Here is a 22,549-nt window from a genome sequence, read left to right on the forward strand (position 1 = left end):
ACAAGGGCCCTACTAAATTAAATTGGAGCAACAAGGGCTCTAATAAAAAATAAAATAAACAAACAAAAGTGAGAGCAACAAGGGCCCTACTAAATTAAATTTGAGCAACAAGGGCTCTAAAACCAACAAGAGCAACAAGGGCTCTTATTTCAAATCAACATGAGCAACAAGGGCTCAATATACAATAAACTGAGAGCAACAAGAGCTCTAAAATAAAATAAAACAAAAGAAAATTGAGAGCAACCAGGGCTCTAGTAGAAAACAGCAAAGAGCAACAAGGGCTCCAATTGAAATAAACATGAACCACAAGGGTTCAACATAAAATAAAAATAAACAAAAGCAAACATGGCTCTAATAAATATAAAACTGTTGAGAGCAACAAGGGCTTCAACATAAATAACCTTGAGTAACAAGGGCTCTAAAACAAAACATAAACAACCAATAGCAACAAGGGCTCCATAAAACACGCATGAACAACACGAGCGCAGGGAATAAATATAATCAGGGACATAAGGCGTTCACAAATAAATGAACTGCAGGCACGAGGGCTCGAAATCCTACAACAAACATAAAATGTAATCTGAGCACCGCAGGGATAAGAAAGATCAAAGAAGGCGAAGGGCCTTCAAGATGGCTCCCCGATAGCTGCGATAGAGGGAATACTGGCCGCGAGAGTTCAAATGAACACCGTCGCACAAATAAGGACTGACGGTGGGATTACTAAAACCCCTGTGACGCCAAGAAAAAACATTGGGGCGAAGCTCTAGAACTCCGTTCAGATACTGATTAAGGATCGGTGCCGCCGCGTTGAAGAACGGCGCGCGAACACGAGGTATCACCTCGCAAACACCGATGACACGTACCGAATAAGATGCCATGAGCAAGTGGACCAAATCATCAATCTCGGAACCGACAACCTCAGGACGCTCATCAACAAGATCATTAGTGCCTATTTCAAGAATAATAATGTCAGGTCGACGAGCCGAAACAACACCAAGGTCATAAAGGCGAAGTTTCTCCACAGTACGACCACCAACGCCATGCAAGTGAATCACGGCGTCACCCACGAGATCAAAATGCTCGGAAGCACGAGCATCGAAATTGGATGAGAGGTCTGAACTTAACCTTCGAACAAATGAATGGCCCAATATAAGAACCGTAGGAGGTGAGCTAGCCATGGAAGAGACCAAGCCAAGAAAGAATCTAAGAAATTACAACCCGTGAAATCGACTACGCGCACGTGCACGCAGACTACAATCGACCCAACCGAGAACTAAAACAAACAACAAGTCGAACGAAAACGGAAAGCTTTTAGCTTGCAAAGACAAATGGGCCTGGAGAAACTACTAAAGGTAAAAAATGATGAAACTCACCTTGAATGAAAAAGCGTGTCTTCAACCACCGTCAAGATGAACTGACCAGAACCAAAACCAAATTGAGCCAGTTGACAGCCCCGTACGAATCATCTTGCCTTTTAAAGATCAGAAATCCGCCGACTCCGTGCGCAGACAACTAAGCGATCTTGGAAAGAAAATCGATCGTGTTCTACAACCAGTGTTTACAAGTAGGAAAATCTCGGAAGACCTGAAAGTCACGGAAACAAAGCCCTCATTGGTAAATCAAGAAGCCGTTGTGTATGAGTTTAAATGCAATTCGTGTGATGCGAATTATATAGGCTACACAAGCCGTCACCTCCACCTCCGCATTGAGGAGCACAAGTATTCCGTCATCGGCAAACATCTTAAGGACCAACAAGATCAAAGACCAAACAATCTTCACGAGCAGTTTGCCATTCTAAAGAAATGCCGCGGGAAATTTGAGTGCCTTATTTACGAGATGCTTCTAATAAGGAAAAAGAGACCGACTCTTAACACTCAAAAAGGCTCCATACCAGCAAAACTGTTCATTTAATTTTGCACATTCTTTTGTTTTACTCCATCTCGTTTTATTCTAATGTAATTTCACACCTTCCTTTCTTTATATAACGTTACCGATCTTATTATAATTTACATTTCATAATGGTGACATGTCGTCGCCGAAACGTCATGTTTTAATATCGCTACTTTTTATTCTGAAACACAATAACGCCCATTGCAAAAGTCTTATCAGTTTCTTCAAGTTAAAATCTCACATTTTTCCACTGGAAAAGACTCTGAAGACTGCGATGCTACCCATGCCAAGTTCTGTTTAATATTTTGCTTTCATTCCTCATGAATTTTGGAATGCAATTATCAATCGTGCCCATTGCCCAGCTGATTCCTGTGCCGATAAGGGACTAGTGACTGGTATCCCATAATAGTCCTTTAGCGGTGTTAGCTTTGGCTTTGTGGCACAGATACACATTTTACTGATCCAAGATTCTACGTCGACAAAAAAGGAGAGATTTTAGTGGTTACTCTCCGCTAGATGGCTGAAGAAGGAGAACTATCATCTCCGGATGAATTGGAAACGAGTAAGTTGGTCGTTTTACTGCCACAAGCGAAGGAATACAAGCTTGATGGCGTACCACGTTTTGACGCCAAAATATAGCACGAGTTTATTCAATGTTTTGCTTCAGCGTCAGTTTATATTTACATTATTTTAAGTTTGTTAATTGAGTTTAAAGTGTCTAGATGTTCATTTTTCTGTGCTTAAAACTATGAAAAGTGCAATCATTTGATCCTCAAATAATGTACGTGTTGTCAAATGCAAACCCTTTCCGGTTTTACAGGAAATGACATGATCCATTATGATATAAAATGAAATTTACAATTCTGTTCCAGATTAGATTTTGTCAACATTCAGGGTTTGTACTATAATTGTCTTGGAAACTTGTCAAAATTCTTCAAAGGTCATTTGTTTTAATCTTAGCTTAAATTCTTGTACTTACAAGACCACTTTATTTATAAGGACCACTTTTAGTTCAATGCCAGTAGACCTTTTCATGGGTTCTGGTGCCATCTTGTTTGGGGTGCAAACATGGCTAACATTACAGTAAATGTGTGGGAGTTTGGCTGACTTTGAAGTGCCCTAACTTTTCCTGAAATCAATGGACTTTCAAAATTTGAAATTATTTTTATGTCTCATGAGTAACATTATTTATCTGATAGAAAATAAAATTCCTTTTACCCTTAACCTTTCACCCACAGCATTGCCTTTAGTCTTTCAAGTTAATTAAACGTTTACATTTTGTGGCTGGAGATAGAAATGCAAATTTTCAGTGTTTACATCCTCATCTGATCGATTAGTTGTTTGACACCGAATGAGATTCATTGTACTGTGAAATTTCCCATTTTACCTTTATTTTTTCAACAACCGCATTTCCTCAGATTTTTAGGGTTAGTTCCTTTGAAGGTTTTCATGTCTGTTAAAACAAGCAGTTCTGTTTGGCAAAGTCAAACATTTGAAAAATGTGACCTCACACCGTTGGGAAAACATACACCAATGCTTATCCATTCAAACATCCTTTGAGCATAAAATTGAGCCACAACGTTCATATGCGAATATTGACCTTGATATTTTGCCACCTTCTGGAAAAGCATTGATCCAGCTGAACTTCAAGCTATTTAAAGGGGCATCTGGGATCAATATGAAATCTTACTAGTTACTTACAAAAACCAGTCGACAGCTAAGATGAGTCCAATGTCATCAGTGGGTAGATTGACTGCTTGAAGAACAAGTACCATGGTAACCAGGCCTGCTTGTGGAATCCCAGCGGCACCAATAGATGCTGCAGTGGCTGTGAAGCTAAAAACAAATAACAAAGACACTGACATGAATTGCTCATTGACAGTTTAGTACACTGGGGCAGACAGTGGACATTTCAGTGAGGTTCCTCCAACAGTGAAATATGGATCAACAGCCCTTTTCATGATTGATTTTTCTCATTTGCATTACAATGTTATCCAACGTGGATGCGAGGCAATTTGGGGCTAAAACTACAAAATAGCCCGAAATTGCCTCACATACATGCTAGATTTCATTGTAATTCAAATGAGCAGAGTTAACCGTGAAAAGGGCTATTGGTGGGTCAAGAAAACATGGCTGTTGTGTATGGCGTACGATCCCTGCCAAAATTCATGGTTGAAATTTTAGGTTCATCATTTAAATTTTCAACCTCAACAATTAATTTTACAGCTGAATTCAAAATTTTTTACACTCTTCTTTTAGATTTTACATCATTGGAAAACATGTTTACACTCGTCTTTTGGCTTTTTAACTCAACTTTTGTACATGTATTTGACCTTGCTCGCTGTACATTTTCAACTCGCTTTGTCAAATTACATAGTTGAACCATGCAATTTTCAACTCGACGCTGTGAATTAAACTAAACACCGAACTAATTTTAATACACTGATACTGTTTTTAGTTTTGAAGCCTGAACTAGTACTCTACATTTGACTGATATGTGAACTTTGCATTTGATACTCACTCGGCGCATTTTGCCACTCACCACCTAATATTTCAAACTCGACCTCGCATATTTTCAATTCGACTTCTGAATTTTCGTTTACGCTTCAATGATCATTGGTCGAGACAATAATAAGCCTTTGAAGGGTTGGGAGATGGCGATCGGTGGACCTCCTCCCCAGGCTCTTTCGGCTCTTTCGCCCATCATGCTCTGCTAATAAATACTTTCCTTCCAGGGACTCTGTAAAACGGAGATGCGGACAGCGGATGGCGTATGGTGCTTTTATTAAAAAAAATACGATGTTGATACTGCTAAATTTATTGGTTAATTGTCACCTTCGAAGAAATGCTAGCTTTGGCTTTTTTTTCCTTTCATTTGAATTAATTTATATTTTATTGTCAGCCAAACAGCGGAAATGCTATGGAATGTTTCTTCTCGTTTTTCAACCATATCAGTCTGAGTTTACAGTGGAACTTCGTACATTAGTACGACACACCATCCGGCAAAACAACACGTTCACATTTTAATACATATATGCATAAACATTTACGGGATAATCTGATGAACGGGAAAAGTACTGCATGAGCTCTTATTAGGCATTATAGATTGAAAATCGCAGTTATTGTTCGAACAGACAGATGGATACAAGTGATTAAAAAAATCATTTTAAGTTGTCCAAAGATTTCCCTGCGTAGGATTTGCGAACGTGTCACTTTCCTCCCAGGAAATCTGCACACAAGCGACGTTTCCTTTCAAGTTTTGATTTAGAGCAGAGCTGGTCGCTATTCAGCTTGGTCTTGAACAATCGTGACAAATTAAAGATCGTGATTTTGTTTGTGGTCCCTTGCTGAAACGAACATGAACTTCTCGTGCTTGAAAAAATGTCACTTTTTTTCTTTCGGAAAAAATAATGGGTTCCATATTTGGGCGTTTGCGGTCACGCAAAAGTTATGTTCTGCCAAGATGTCTGATGTAGAGAAAGACAAGTTAGAAAAGCCAGTATCCCTCGTTAAAAGGTGACATAAATGCTACTTTAGTCGTTGCAGCATATGCTTCATTAGTTCATTCCGCGTGGGTTATGTAAATGTAAACACGTGAACAATCCATAGTAAACTCAAATCACAGCCATGTCTACAAAACGAGTGAAATTTTAAAACGAAAATCCCTGATGGTTGCGAATGGTGAGCAGTTGGATAAAGCCTTGAAACCAGAAAACCAGAAACTGACCCAAAAAACCTGTTTTTCTGTCAGGTTAAAAATCTGACTGTTGAAAAAAGAGAAAAACCAAAATCCGCAATGCATATCAGAACCGAAAAGACGTAAGACCCGATCAAAAAAAATCCCCCATTGCAAGGAAAACTTCGCTTGTTTGCAAATTTAAAGGGAAGAAAAAGACACGTTATCGATCTGTCTGTTCTAACGATAACCACGATTTCCAATCTATTATGCCTAACAAGAGCTCATACAGTACTTTTCCCGTTAAAGGGACAGTATCTCGCTATTTTTAGTAACACATCGAAAATCGGAAAGACGCTATTCGGTTGATTAATGACAAAATTCCATTGATAGACTATCAGAATGCAAAGAAACTATCCAAGGATATTTTCGCTGGCAGATGACCAAGATAGAGAGGGGTTCAAATTTAAAAACGTCTGGCGGACGTTTTCAAATTTCGCTGTTGTAACGCACTAAAAATCTCTGGTTGTACAATATTTTGGTTCAACCTTTCGTCTTAGAATCACTATAAATATTTTTTTTAAATTAGCGATTGAGAAATTAATTAATACAGTGTTCAAAGTTTAAATTTAGTGGATTTTGGCAAAAAACCTTGATATCTCCCATCGATCTCCCATGGACCGCCCCTTTAATCAGATTATCCCATAAATGTTTATGAATGTGAACGTGTTGTTTTTTCGGATGGTGTGTCGTATGTAAGGAGTTCCACTGCAAACTCAGACTGATTTGGTTGAAAAACGAGAACAAACATTCTATAGCGTTTTCGCTGTTTGACTGACTAAATAAGATATAAATTAATTCAAATTAAAAAAAAAAAGCCAAAGTTAGCATTTCTTAGGGGCTATTCACATGATTCCAGAATGAAATTCATTCCGGAATGAGTCTCATTCCAGAATGAAGTTCGTGCCGCATTCACATGTGAAAATCGACCGACTCTGGCTCAATGGTTTAAGTTCCCGCGCATCAGTAAACAAAGATGGCGCGAGTTTCGCACGAAACATTGTTGTGCGTATTAATGGCGTTAGCTGCCACGATTTTGAACAACTTGACCACAGGGCTGCTTCTTTGAGCCAGACAGAAAAGACAACCACGTATGTTGGCGTTGAGTCCAAACTCGGGCTTCCTGTATGCAAATATATTCACTAAAAGAAGAGAAGAAAGGAGGAGAAGATCACATGCCAACTGGATAAGGCAAGGCAGGACAGATTTGTGGTGGAGAAACATGATCGACGGTCTATGCTTGCCTGAAGAATGGAAAAAAACTTTCAAATGAGCAAAGAAAACTTTATGGAGCTTTATGTAGATGAACTAGAACTGTACTTTGCACCAAGCCCTAGATCTCCAAGACCTGCCCTTTCATCAGCCAAAAAGGTAAACAAAAAGCCTTACATATCAGTGGGTAGCCATTTTGAAATCTAAAAAAGGGGCTTGGGGCGAGTCAAAGGCCTTGGCCTAAGAATAATTTAGTGAGGGCAAACCATTTCGATTATCCCGCAGCCCTTTAATTCACTCGTGCTTATGTGCTTATTGTTACTACATACAAAGGCAGCCAAAAATTTCAGTCAATTTTACAGACTTATTTTCCAGGGGTCATTGGCCTTATATATACCATACAAAAAATTATGTCTGGCCATGGAAATCACATTGGGGAGTGGAAAGGGAAAAGGGTGGACCTTGGCAGATTCTATTACCACTGGGGCAAGCTATTTTTTTCCCCTAGAATGACCCATTTTGGAAACTGTGTGGCCAAAACTATCATTTACACTTTTGTCATTTAGGTTGGCATCACACTGTATTATCTGAAAGATTCTGGGTCAATGGTTATGACAGCTAATGCCTTTGGAGTTGCTGTATCAACAGTTACTAAAATAGTGAGAGAGGTCTGCATAGCTATTAGAGAACATCTGACACCAGAATATATAAAAATGCCAAAGGACATGGAAAGCATGGAGCGACTTATTGCAGGATGGGAGCAGGCTACTGGTTTTCCTATGGTTGTGGGAGCCGTGGATGGCACACATATTCCTATCCTTCAGCCATATATAAACTCCCAAGACTACTACTCTTATAAAATGAAATACACCATAAACATTCAGGGAGTATGTGATTATCTTGGACAGTTTATAGATGTTGATATCAGGTGGCTTGGTGCCACACATGATGCCAAAGTTTTTTCAAACAGTTTAATAAACCAAAGGATAAAAGATCAAACCCACCCATATCTATGCCGGACACTTTTACCTGGAAGAGACAAAGCTGGTCTCCTCTTTCTTGGGGACCCAGCTTATCCCCTTCTCCCTCACGTTATGAAAGAGTATGCCCATTGCACTGATGATGCACAAGTTGTATTCAATCAAATGCTTAGAGATGCGCGAAATCAAATAGAGTGTGCTAATGGACGGCTTAAAACCAGATGGCAGATCCTAACTGTGCCAATGCCCTTAAAATTACGCGATGTCTCTCTAATTTTATTTCCTGAACTCTTAAATGCCTGAACCAAGGTGGCAGATCTTAACACTAACATGAACCAAACTTTTGTTCTTTTTATGGAACTTGTTGCAGCAAAAATGTGTTTTGTTTGGTTGAATCAATATTGTTTAACCAATAAGCAAACAAATATTAAAAGTCAACTTTTTTTCTATCAAAGTGGACATACTAACAATATTATATAACGCAACCTCTTTTTGTGTTCAATACCAATAATGTACCTATCAATGTCAGGCATAAGAAAGAGTATTAAAAACTGGACACAACAGATTCTAGCCCCACTTATTCAAATCATGGATAGCACTATCTGCTCAGTAAATAATCATCCAGTGAATAAGTAATCCACCTTTTGAACAATGGGGCCTGAAGGATATGCCATTTATCCAATAAAATTTATTTTTAACTTAACATATCGATTTTACGTTTAAACATGATAACAAATTGCATCTTTTCATTTATTTTGGTCCACTCAGTTCACCTGACAAGGCTGTTTGTATTCCCACGTTCAATGCCTTGAGTCAAACAGTTAGGTGCATAAGCAAGTATTGAATAAAATTGTTGCTTGTTTACATGTAAACATAACTTTCCAGGAGCATAATTATTGTATACTGCCTCAGGACACAAACATTTGTCATCTAAAATTTCCCATGTTTTCTCTTATTGTGAATTAAGTGAGCATTTGATAACTGAGACATACTTCATCACAAAGTTGTGTTTCAAAATCGAGCTGCTTAAATTTAATCCTGATATGGATTAATTTATATTAACTTTATGTCAAAGAATAAACAAAGAGAAGTTGTGTTTCCTTTCATTTATGCTTTCTTTTGGAGGTTTTTAAGGGAGTTTCCATGTCACCAAAGTTTGTGCATTCATAAATATAATTTAACAAGGGTGAGAACCATAGGGTAACTTACAAGACAAGATTATTTGTCACTGCTTGCTCGACCATAAAATTATGGGAAAAAAAAAAAGGATTCATACCTTATCAGAAAACCCAAGCTAGTAGTGCTAATAGGCATTTACAATGGTTGTTTGGGTAGTCTCTAATTTTGCAGCCTGTATGGGAATTTTAAGCCTGGAAATTACCCAAGAAAATAGTGTGTACTATCACTGCTATACAGTAAACTGTAACGTATGTTCAAAACTATTTTCTAATTCAAAGTAACAATAATTTCAACGGTGATAATGATATTCTCTTGGGACTGCCTCCATAGAACCAAAGGTCAATTGTAAATATTATGACACAGGATCATATTCAAAATATTCGTATGGGGATGTTGACCTTGCACGGTTTGGATAAACAGCTTCTTGTACTTGAGCAGCAGATAATTGCCCTTGTGAAGAAAACTGCCCTGGGATACCCTGAGGCCTGAATTCAGCAGCCCCTTGTTGGAACATAACAGGACTGGGAGTATAAGGAACATGCTGCTGTTGACCCATTGTCATCATGTATTGCATAGTTGTTGCCAAAGTCCTGTTCAACAATGCTGTAGACTCAACCATTGTTTTTAAAGCATTGTCTAAACCTTCATTTTGCTTCTGCATAGCTTCCAACATTGATTGCTGAAGTTCCATTTGCCTCTGTGAATTTTGCAGAACAATATCTTGCTTTCCTTCTTGTGTCAGTTGTTTCTGAAGCTTCTGATGCTTACAGTCTACAAATGTTTTTGCAGACTAATAACTCTTTTCTCTGATCGTTCCTTGGTACTGGTTGATTCTTCGGCTGAACCGGGATTAACACTCACAGAACTTTCTGTTTCCTCAGATTCTTCATCATGTGGTGTTAACTGCTCTTCATGTACAGACATGGATGATTCTCCACACTCTAGAGGTTTTGTTGCTGCACTGCCTCCCCACAATTCATGGGACGAATGCCAAAACTGTTCTACCCGCTGCCCTGATCCAGAACGAAGGTCATTTTGACAGTCTTGTGTATAGCTCTTCTTCAATGTTTTGAACCTGTTTGCCACTCTGCGATAGCCAAGAGCAATTAACTCCTTTTCAGCCTTCAAACTCTCAACATGCTTTTAATATTCGTCCTTCGACATTTCTTCAACTGGCTTCTCTGGGGTAGAGGGCTCACTTTTGCCAAAGTCTTCAGGCCACTGTTCAGCTAAAGCACTTCGAACGTGCTCGAACAGCACTACTTTATCCGAGTCCCATTCCACTCCTTCTCCCAACTTTTGCCTTTTATAGGCAATGGCAACATCCAGCAATTTTTCTGTCCTAGTTTTGTTCCATTTCCATCTACAAACCGATTTCATGGCCGCCATCTTGAAAAAGATACGCATGTGCTACTTGCCCCAGGTGATTTTTCATCTCGGAACGAAGTTTGTTCTCACTTTACATGATACCAGAATGAAATGTCATACCAGAACGAAAATTTTGTCTCGGCATCATGTAAACAGATGCAGAGAAATATATGGAGATGGAATGAACTCATTCCGGAATTCCGGAATCATGTGAATAGCCCCTTAGAAGGTGACAAATTTAACCAATAAATTTAACAGTATCAACATCCTATTTTTTTTAAAGTCCCATCCGCCATCCGCCATCCGCCGTCCGCATCTCCGTTTTACAGAGTCCCTGGAAGGAAAGTATTTATTAGCAGAGTATGATGGGCGAAAGCGGCGAAAGACCCGAACTTAGAGCCTGGGGAGGAGGTCCACCGATCACTATCTCCCACCCCTTCAAAGGCTTATTATTGTCTCGACCAATGATCACTGAAGCGTAAACAAAAATTCAGAAATCGAGTTTAAAATATGCGAGGTCGAGTTTGAAATATTAGGTGGTAAGTGGCAAAATGCGCTGAGTGAGTATCAAATGCAAAGTTCGCATATCAGTCAAATGTAGAGTACTAGTTCAGGCATCAAAACTAAAAACAGTATCAGTGTATTAAAATTAATTCGGTGTTTAGTTTAATTCACAGCGTCGAGTTGAAAATTGCATGGTTCAACTATGTAATTTGACGAAGCGAGTTGAAATTGTACAGCGAGCAAGGTCAAATACAAAAGTTGAGTTAAAAAGCCAAAAGACAAGTGTAAAAACGTTTTCCAATGATGTAAAATCTAAAAGAAGAGTGTAAAATTTTGAATTCAGCTGTAAAATTAATTGTTGAGGTTGAAAATTTAAATGATGGACCTAAAATTTCAACCATGAATTTTGGCGGGGATCGTACGCCATATAGTTGTGGAGTCAGGTGGCCACAGCTACTGGGAGAAGGTTTGGCAGTGGTAAACAGTTTGTACTCATAATGAGTAGACATGGGGTAAAATGTGCGGTTCCAGATAATATCCATACCCCTCCATGGAAACGTACTGGAAAGTTCAGGGGGGGGGGGGGGTCTTAAAAAAAACCGAACCTTTTAAGGAAGGTAGGAAGCTAAGTGACAAGGACCAAACCAAAAGTCCTTTCATGGGAGGGGTATGGACATGTTCTAAAACAACACCTTTGTCTCAAGTATCAGGAATGACTCCTATAAATCCGAAAATATGCAAGGGAAAAACTACTGATTTCAAGATACTAAAACTTTAGCATGGGGTTTCAATGTAAAAGACAAAAAATTGGATGATGATGCATGAATAACAGACAGTTGCTTACGATTTAACCTTACTATGTGGTTATTAGCTCTCCAACATTCAAGGTAATTCCATTGGCTTGTGCAATGAACAGAGCAGCAACAGCTTCATACAAAGCTGTTCCATCCATGTTGACAGTAGCACCAAGAGGCAGCACAAAACGGCTGATACGAACATCAACGTTGTTATGCACTTCAAGGCAACACATGGTGGTCGGCAGAGTTGCAGAACTAAGGAAATTAAAACAAAACGATGAATACTGCACTGTTTAATAATGCGAAAAATCTGATGTCTAAAGCTCAATCTGATGGTCTCTCTCCAAAATACATGTGGGTAACAGTTGAATTATGATAAAAATTTAACCAAGCAGTTTGACTTAGAGATTGCAAATTTATATTACAAGAAAATACTAAAGTGAAATACTGTAATTTCAAATAAAAGTTCTGTATTAATTTCTACAACAAAACGGGTTTATATAAAGTACAGACTGTAATTGTCTTCATGGACCTTGCATAAAGGAGGTTTGCAATGTACATACTGTATATTAATTATGTATTATAATTGCAGTTCTTCGCTTATGATAATACAGTTGTGAATAAATATAACTGTATATTTAAGGACCAAACCCAAGTTTTTTTTCATTATCCCAGGGCAGACATTAAGAGGCAGGGGCTGGGGATTTCCCCTGGTTACTAAGAATGTGGCCCCCGGCTATTTTCATAGAAAAATAGAAGAAAAATAGAACCAATAGAAATTCCTGGCTGTTTGATTCCCGCCTACTTGTTGTATTTATCCAGCAACTTGAAATCTTAGTGACAGCCCTGTATCCTGGTAATCAACTATGTACAGTATCTCCTTAATGGAAATGAAGAACCTTTAGTTATTAAGAATCTGCTTACCCTAAATTGCCAATAATTATCCCAAAATACAAGAATCTATTGTGCCAAACTTCAACAAATGTAGGTTCTTACATGCAGGTTTTTACTGTACTTCATGCAATTACCCACCTTGATGATGTTCCAAAGGCTGTAATAATGGCATCCCTCAAACCTACGTAATACCTCAGAGGATTTTTACGTGCCACTATTAAATACAGCAGAGGTATTATGATGAAGGCGTGGATAAGCAGGCCGGATATCACAGTTGCCATGTAAAGTCCCACCATGCTTAATGACTCGGCGATGTCCTCCATAGCTGCCACTTTGGCTGCTATCAAACTGCAAATACCAATTGGTGAAACCCTGAAACAAAGATTAACATAACAAACAGAGTCAACTCCCTCTGAAATGGATATCCTAGGAAAACAGGGGCATTATTACCATTTATGCAGACCACCTGATTGGAAATTTTATAATAAATATGAAAATGATTTAGCTTGTCTCAACAGAAGATGGATAACACGCAAAATGAATCAACATCAACTGGAAATCCCTAAAGGAGCAGTAAAAGTGCATCCCTTCCACCAGGAGCCCATAATTTCAGCAATGTTCCAAATGGAACGACATGTACCATTTACGTATGCAATCAGATTTTCTGGGTTTTTTTGCGTTAGCAGTAAACGTCCTAGATTTTTTTTTTACACATATAGATAAAAAGAGAAGCTGTGAGCACAACGAGGGCAGATGTAATTTTGTTGTCTTTCCATCCTTTAAACGTTAGGTGTTTTGCTCCAAGGAAGATAACAACCAAGAAAGTCGTGCACATTAACCAAGGGTGGCCCATGTCAGGCCACTCGACATAGAGCATGACACAACCACTTACATATTCCTCCATGGATTGGATTCTGCAACATCACAGCCAGGTTATAATCCCCAGCAATTACATTGCTAGTACCCACTTAATATTCACCTGGGTGAAGAAAGATAGTGAAAGTGGAGCAAAGTTTCTTGTCTATAAAGGATGGTTTAATTTTCAATGGTTTGGACCCCTGATGAATTTCAGATGTTTGTTTCTCAGTGTGAATCTCCACATCATTGGTGGCATTCATTATCCTTTGTGCTCTAATAATATTATTACAGAGAGTTTAAGAAGCTACTAGGGCAACAGCAATGAGAACGCCACAAAACAATAGGATTTAATGAGAAAAACAAAGGCCCTTCGTGTGTGGTATAAATTTTGGTACATTTCTTTGCCGTACTCGGCCAAACAACAATGTGAAATGACCAAATTTAAGGTTTTGTGGAGAACATATTATACGATGGTAAATTTTTCACTCTGTCCCAATTTGAACGGTGTTTCCACCTGTTTTCTTACTGGATAGTTTGGAATAATACATGTAATATTGTGAAGTAGTACAAGTCAAGTAACGAGAGCTTATATTTGTAAGCAAAGTTTTTGCTGATGTTGCTGCTATGGTTTCTCAAATTTCCTAACAATGATCTAAATATTCCTCGTAATATCAGTACTTGATTGATGAAGTATACAAATCAAGGGAATAAAGACAAGGGTCGCCGCCCTGCAAAGATAAATGCAATGTTTGCCATCTACTTCAGGTTATAAAAACTATGTTGATCTTCAAGATCACTATGCATTAAACTCACCATATGACAAGAGCTACCATCTTCATGATCACTTCATTCAGGGCCTCAAAGAAAGCTTTCAGGGGCATCCCTCGCTCACCAATCCTTCCCAAAACAATTCCAAACACAATAGAAAACACGACAAGTCCCAAGACATTTATAGAACCTTTTGGATCCACCATTCAGCACAGTCTTCGAACCTGGTATGACTTTCTCCACTAGTGTGAAGTTACCAGTTGTTGCATTGATTGTTTTGTTGATGTAAACAACTTTGTCATCAGGATCGGCATATTTTGTTTCTTTCTGAAAGATATTATTTTACAGCACACTACAGTATAAGCAATGTTCTATCAAACTTTATTGGGCAATACACACAGATATGAATGGTACAGATAAATACATACTTAACTAAAATATTTCAAAAAGGTTGCCCAAAAGGGAAAGTCATGCATATGAACAGGACACTCAGACCCTTGCAAGGCACCACTCAAGGGATTATGAAAAAAGTTTTTTGATATATACAGAAATAAGCCAAATATCTAAAAATTAATCTGCGTATGGTGACATGAACAATCCCCTGAAATGGACCATGAACAGACCAGGTCCATGTCAAAAACTACCATTAGCCCTTTCACTGCTACAAGGACGTACTGAGTACGTCTTGTATCCGTTGACTCATATGTTACGTTACAGTGCTTGTATGAATAATACCGCACATAGAAAAAAGAATCAACCGCATATAAATTAACTTATGAGGGCCTGGTAAAGACTGGTACATTTGGTGACAGATACATGACCGAAAAAACCTACAAGATTTGTTTTTCTTGTCAACTGCATCCATCTTGGATTTTCACGTGTGGGTTTTGGGTGAATTTTGTGATTACTTCATCCTTTTTTCGCTTGAAACTTACAACTACTACTACAGCTACCGATGTTCTAGAGAGGCTTTGGAACGATTCTGCTGACCCGTAAGACATTTTTGGCAATGAATTTGACGGCGAAAGTGATGAAAATTATTGCGACGAGTCAGGTCCGCACACGGGTAAAAAAATGGCCCACAGCGAAAGGGTTAAAAGAGAATTATCTTCAAAAATGATTCAGCTAGTTAGACATTGGCTTAATTTGTACTAGGATTGGACAGTCTGTCTGGATGAGCTTGGAGAAAGCCTTAATTTTCACGACTGCACTTCTTTAAATATGGGTAAATTAACAGACAAATTCTCCATCCAGAGACAAACCCTCGGTTTGGTTCATCTTAACAGACAAACTGAAGTGGAAATCCACTTGGTTGAAAACAATCTATCTTATACCTGCCAACTTTTTCTGAGTCAAACGCATGACATTTTTGTCTCGTCATGACTGGGATTTCCGAAAACGTCCAAGTCACCTCCGAAGATTGACGACAATTTTCCGAAGACTTCCGAACCGTGCCGAAAATAAACGACGATATTCCGATGACCTTTGAACACTTACGATTCAAACGGATTGTAGACATTTGAAAGCTTTTGCGATTGTTATAAAGAGCAAAGAAATAATACATAAAAAATCTGAAATGAAACAAAGTTTTTTTTAGAACAACTCGTCTGGATTTGTGAGTCAGGCGTGAGAAATTGTCCTTGATGCGTGAGATCGATGTCTCTAGTCCCCAGGCATGAGACGCATAATGCGTGAGAGTTGGCAGGTATACTATCTGTTTCCAATATTTGTACACAGATGAAGTGTCAAACAAACTAGTTACAAATCCACTGATAGTTTGCCGACAGCTTATTCTGTTTTTATACTACTCAAGTAAAGAAAATGCTCTTGTCAATGGAAAAGGTGTAACTTGCAATAAATTATTATAGAGAAAGATTAAGAATTACGTCTACGACAAACAGAAGAAATGACCATGTGACCAATATTGTTTACCCTATAGTTCAGTTAGCCACTCACTGTTTTCAGTTTCTGAGTAAAATTGAGTAGTTTTGTATTAACACCAAAGATCAGAATTGTTTTGTAGTATCTCATCTGTGCAATAATTTTCTCAAGAAACAAAACGCGAATCTCATGCTTGGGATAAACATGATTGTAAATCTTTCCAATACTGATCCTCGCCACTGCCTTTTTGAAAGAGCTCCAAAAGTATTTTTAATGCATTTGTATTCAAAACAAATGTACAATCCAGTGTGGCTCACAACAGACACTGTAGGTTACTGTACACAATCTAAAGTGGACAGAATGAGTTATTAAACATTAACTTCATGTATAATTTCACTTTTTCATTTTCATTTTTCCTTTACCTTTTTTCTTTTGCATTTCTCCCTATACTACTACCTGAGTCAGTTTAGCTCAGTTTATCAGGCACAAATATATGATGCCCTGATGCTTCTTTCACCAAAGCTTGTGTAAGTAGGCTTCCAAAACAATTACCCTACTTGTCTATGTAGTTTAATGTGTAGGGGTCAGATCTAATCACTATACCTGCTGAAAAGTTGCTGCAACAATGTTGCTGGGAAAGCAGCTCCTAATAAAAGAAAACAATAAATATCTTATGAGGAATCCAGATGATGGAATACATGTATCAAAGTGATAAGCATACACTGATAATAGATTATATTGATGGTAAGTGGTGTTGACTATCTCATGGTTCATCACCTGCAGGCAACCCAAGTGTGTAAACATGCCCCTGCAGGTTCAGGCAAAATCAAACTGGAGACAAATAATCCAAGAGATTCATACAGGATAACAATTTTTTTGATGACCAAGCACTCAAAAGCAACTTTTCAGGAGAGCAATGCTCCTTGAAGCAGAGGTTACATTATGGAGAGAACATTTGCTAAATGAGTTTTGCCAGAATGCAGTAAGCACTTCAAGATCGATCTAGGATATATTTGTAACGGCCCTTGTCCCTTCGCCTGTTTTCTCTGCTGCTTTCATATACGTCGCATGATAAATGCCACAGAAACCTAAAGCTCAGGGACCACTCCCCTACCCATAGAACAATCACCGAAGAAACAGAACCCGAATCAGAAACTGGAAAAGAACCAAAAGAAAGTTATCACTTTCCATCTGCTTTTGTGTCCAGTCTTTTCATGTTGTTTCTTACTAACTACTGCCCTGTCAGCTCAGTTGCTAAGAGCAACAGAATACTGAGTGGGAGGTCACAGTTTGAGTCCCAGCTAGACCAAATCTCAGAGTCTTAAATAACTGAGGAGAAGGTGCTACCTTTCCTCTGATATCTGTAATTAATTTGATGAACATGTGGTTTGGGTGACTATGTAAAAATCGGATGGTCCCATCTCCAATTTGAGGATGTAAAAAGCACCAAGCTGTAACCACTCCCTGTTCAGCATGTGTTTGGCTTTCTAATTAACAATTAGATTATGAGCTTGAGATTTCTATGGCATGATAGCTGATGAGGGCGCAGCCCGAATCAGCTATCATGCATAGAAATCGAGAGCAAATAATCTAATTGTTTTAGCATAAATCTACTAGTCGTTCAAAACTAAACAAGTAAACTATCTATATCCTCATTGCAGACACTTCGAAAACGCGAAGAAGCGGCCGCCATTTTGTTGAAAACCGCTACTCACTATCTATCACAGAATAGATAGCGAGTAGCGTAGCCAATCAGAGAACGGTATCGTGATAGAACACTAGTAGATTTATACTAATTCGAATTATATAACCTGAAGATTTTTCCATGAAAAAGGAAACCTACTTGCCTTTATATTTCTTCATTACAAGACCAGAAGCAAGATTTCCGCACAGCCCCATACATTATCCTTTTTGCGACTGAATAACTATTCAAATTTACCATTTTCGGAAGAGGGTTAGTATGACAGTGGTGTTTGTATAAGTAGTGATGGGGCTATGCGGAAATTCTTTGCGAGCAAATACTTAAACTGGAACGTGAAATTATACAAACTGAGTTGACCTTTGCCATGTTTTGATTGAATGTAAAGGAGGCACGGCACTTGTGTCAATATAAATCTCTGGAATAATTTCCCACAGGGCGAGGAAAAAAAAAAGATTAATTCATAAAATTATACAAACATGACAGTCTTTAAAGTGCCTATGAACCGAAAATTGTTTTCATTTAGTTTTAAAGTTTACCTTTAAAAATACAGGTTTCCAAAGTCTGAGAACTGTAGACTTAAAAATGACGATTTTGCAAGCCTTTAAAGTCGTGCTATTTTACTCTCAAAAAAGGTATTTGAATCGCGCGGCCAAAATACCACGTGATATCAACCTCTGACGTCACTTTGTTGCCAAATTCGTTCCCGCAGAGGCAGCGAGGGTGGTATTGCGTTGCTGGTACACCAAACCAGCAAAGCTGCCAAAACAGATCGTTTACCCCGGGTATACGAATGTACCAATTTCCCACTGATCCGGTTGTGAGGGCCAAATGGGTCCAGTTTGTCCGTAGACATAGGCATGATTTCAAGAACCCGACATCAAAATACACTTCACTCTGTTCGGCTCATTTCGAGGATTCGTGTTATGAACGCAGTGGAGCGATTTGAAGCAGCTCAGTTCTGTTGGTCAAAGCCAAATAAACTTCGTGTTGCATTATGCACGACGTGCGTTCAATCGATCCACCGAAGAGCAGTTTCGCTGACGCATTGGCAATTTCCCTGCAGGAACAGTACTCTAGCGAGCCTACTAAGTTCTCGACTTTGCATTCTGTACATTGGCACCTGAAAATATGAAGTCAACGATAAAACAGAAATGAGCTTACGGCAAAAACGTCAGGCCATTCAAAATGAAAAAAAAGATCTCATATTTTGATAGGTCTTTTGATGATCCAAAAATCAGACAGCCAGATTCAGGATGTAAGATCAAATATTCGCAAGCTCAAGGTAAATCCGTGTGGACATTGCTGCGCACAGGTTAAGAATATAAAAATACCTATACTGACCAACTGTTTACAAGAAAACTTTTCTCATATCGCGCTTCCAGCACTGTTGGTGTAAGGCCATCTTCGTCTAATTCTTTGTCGACTTCGATTTCCTCTCCCGTGTTCTCGTCGCCAGCGTCAACTTGGGCCAGAGGTCCGTCTTGATATGGCATAACTTCGCTATAAATTACATCGTAATCTTCATCGTTTCCCTCTTCGACATCTTCGTCTTCGGGGTTACCGGACATATCTGAAAATTCGCTCATTTCTGAATCGCTAGACATGTTTCCTTCCAAGCTCACTCACTTCCCAACAAGGCACTTTGACAACGCAAACAAACCCGTGGCAACAAAGTGACGTCACGGTTTGGTGAATTTGGAAAAATCTCGGCCCATTCCCCTGACCATTTTTTAGGGTAAAATAGCACGACTTTGAAGGCTTGTAAAATCGTCATTTTTAAGCCTAGAGATCTCAAACTTTGGAAACCTGCGTTTTTTAAGGTAACCTTTAAAACTAAATAAAAACAATTTTCGGTTCATAGGCACTTTAAGTGGGCTTCAGTTCATATGACGAAATATATCAGTTTCGAAATCGGGACTGACACGAAAGTAAACAAACACTAAGGGAAGGTGCGATGTTACACGTGTACAAGAGAATGTACTTATTATTGTTTGGGAATTTAGCAATTTACAATCAGTCAAACTTAAATTTAGTTTAAATTTTTTCCGGATGTACATTTGACTAAACTCATTAGCTTATCTGATGAGATCTAAAAAGGCATCCAAAGTTCTGTAAGGTTCAACTTCCTCATTTCCCTTATCCGTAGTGGTGTTTCCCGGTCGAATGCTCACCACCAACACGATTCCTAGAATCACAGCCAAGATGGTAGTCGAAAAGTAATAAACCAGAGCTCGCCTTCCAACACGACCGGTAGCTTTCGCATCCAAGGCCGCTAAAGCACAAATCAGGCTGGCCACGATCAAGGGAAGTATCAACATTTTCAACATGTTCATGAAGAGCTCTCCAGGAAACCCAATCAATATTAAAACAATCTTCTTATCTTCGACCTCTTCAATGTCATTCACTGGGCCGTTTACAAGAGCTCCGATCACAAAACCAATAATAACGCCGATTACAATCAGAACAAGCAGCAGATCGGTGACCGAATGCGCCACAGCAACGGCCACACTTGCTGTCGCCCTTGAATCGACCATGACCTGCACCTTTTGCCATTCTTCTTGAAAGGGACTGTACAGTTGTGAATTGGTTACAGACCAAGCTAGAGATGTCTCTCTTTACAGCGTGAAACCAAGGGCAAATACAAAGCAGAGCAAACAAAGAAAGCTGTTGATCGATCCTTTTCCAACTGGATCTTGATCACGAACGATTTGATTGGATAGAAGCCAAAAACATCGTGCAGACGCAGACCACGTGACGAGGAACAAGGTTTGTTGGGTAGAAAATGTGATTGTTTCTTCATGTTTCTTGACCTGTCTTCATCAGAACGAAATAAGCAAAACAAATCGAGTCGCATTTCCCTGCGGTGCGCTAAAAGTCCCTCCAGTTGCAGGCTATTTCCGCGCGCGTTCTCAAGCATTCCAATAATGTTAACGTACAACAATTAGCGCATCAGCAGTGATAATTATTAAAAAAAAAACGGCTTGTATTCCGTTTTCCGTGGATTTCCACTGTTGCGTTTATACTTTTACTACAGACATAATTTTTTTAATGGCTTCACTCACGTTAATTCGATGGATGGAAACCCTTACGTTAGAGTTCAACTGTTTATGTTTACCGAAGCAGCATATCGCGGTCTCTAATTTTATTTACGTTGTTTCCACTCAGTCACGCACGGACGTAAAAGCTGCAATACGACCTGGTCCAAATTTCGTCAAGTTATATCATTAATCTATATCATGTTTGCTCCAAAACTGAAATCTCCGAGGGTCTCCATGGTCCACCATGCTGATTTATATGGGACGAAGAGTTGTTAAAATATGGTAATTTTGCAGGCTCTGCGGCCTCTGTCGATAAAAGAGCACTGATTTGCAAGCACAAGGAAGTATTTCCTGAAGAAAATATATAAGACTTCATTTTATAACATTTTTCCACTGTGTATAAATCATTTTCAATGTCAACCTGTTTCGAAACTGATCCTGAAATTCAACAAAATTACCAAATGAAAGGACTGGTTGAAAGATACATGTAGAGGGTGGGGTGGGCGGAGCAGAGTCAGGGTACGGTGGGTCATCAGTTTTTGAGCCCTTGATAAGGGGTGGGTCGATCAATTTTCTGGTACTCATTGGTTGGGGGGGGAGGGGTGGGTCATCCTATTTTATAACAGGCCGTAGGTACGCATTTATCTGCTAACCCGCAGGCGAAATTGCGAAATTTCACTAGAAAGAGAAAGCAGCATTCCAGCTTTCTCTAGTATGAGGTAGATCAACAAGACCTGGTAGGGAAATACATCCACCACTTCGCCTAACTTAACATGATGAAACTTTGAAATAGCATAATTGCTTTGGAAATCTCAACAGGAATATTTGTCCGCAAGGGAACCCACAGTTTCCTTATCTCATCCTTCTTCGATGGAGTATTTGCATGTTTTGTCAGCTGAAGGTAAAAATGTTTATTAACAGAGTATTTAATCTCAGTGTACAGTATGTTTGCTTATCATGATGAAAAATCCAAGCAATAAAGTCTGTACTTTATGATTGAATAAATATTCATAACTATTCATAAGCCCTATGTTTTTTAGGCTTCCTCTTCAATACTTCAGTGCATTTTTTAGTATTTGCATGTAAGGGTTAGAAAATCAACGGAGTGTTCTATGTAAGGGTTTATGTAATGAACGAGAGTGTTCTATGGGAGATAGAGAACGTCACTGAAAAATATAACTTCTCGTTTTTGTAACTCTTTCGCAATCATTTAAATTTGTTTAACTTGGAAAATGCTGGCGAACTCTCCAGGAACTAAATTAGTATGAACGACGTCAAAGTAAGAAAAAATAAAGAAGATTTTGCGTCATACGCTCCCGTTCTCGAGAAAACCTAAAATTTGGTCATTTCACGCTGTTGTTTTGCAGAGGACGGTAAAGAAATGTACCAAAATGTAAAACACACATGCAAAGCGATTGTTTTTGCTCATTAAGCCCATTGTTTTGGGGCGTTCTCGTTGCCAGCGCCGTCCTCGTTTCTTAAACTCTCTAGTGCCTTGAGCATACTCATACCGCTACGAGCCAACTTCTATCTAATGCGAGAGGCGCTTTTCAGTCCCATAGGACACGAGCGTTCATTCAGTCTAACCGTCTCAGAACATGGTCATTTCCGCGTTTTCCGCATTTAATTGTGTCATTCACACTTGCGAATCACGTTGTTACTTTGTTTTTGATATCACCGGCGTAATGTTGGTAGAGTTTTATGCATAACCTGTGCATAACAATGCTTTTCTTTCTTTGGAG

The 22,549-nt window shown here is 38.9% G+C and overlaps 1 protein-coding gene and 1 pseudogene across 2 annotated transcripts; both read right to left on the bottom strand.

Annotated features, from left to right (window-relative positions):
- Nucleotides 1-267: 267 nt before the first annotated feature.
- On the bottom strand, nt 268-19,639 carry LOC146477052 (excitatory amino acid transporter 1-like; annotated as a pseudogene). The gene is made up of 7 exons (XR_014865512.1): nt 19,111-19,639; nt 16,671-16,713; nt 14,232-14,513; nt 12,699-12,932; nt 11,727-11,921; nt 3,592-3,726; nt 268-1,584 (listed from the first exon to the last, which is right to left on the bottom strand). The product of XR_014865512.1 is annotated as an excitatory amino acid transporter 1-like (transcript).
- LOC146477053 (uncharacterized) lies at nt 606-1,178 on the bottom strand. Its single transcript, XM_085113916.1, has one exon. It carries the CDS (start codon nt 1,176-1,178, stop codon nt 606-608), a length of 573 nt encoding a protein of 190 aa, XP_084970042.1.
- Nucleotides 19,640-22,549: the final 2,910 nt, after the last annotated feature.

Source organism: Pavona decussata, unplaced genomic scaffold (genome assembly GCF_977016875.1).
Source record: "Pavona decussata unplaced genomic scaffold, jaPavDecu1.1 SCAFFOLD_72, whole genome shotgun sequence".
In the NCBI taxonomy this organism is placed as follows: domain Eukaryota; kingdom Metazoa; phylum Cnidaria; class Anthozoa; order Scleractinia; family Agariciidae; genus Pavona; species Pavona decussata.

Coding starts and splice junctions, on each gene's coding strand:
- LOC146477053 (XM_085113916.1), bottom strand. CDS start 1,178: ATGGCTAGCTCACCTCCTACGGTTCTTATATTGGGCCATTCATTTGTT.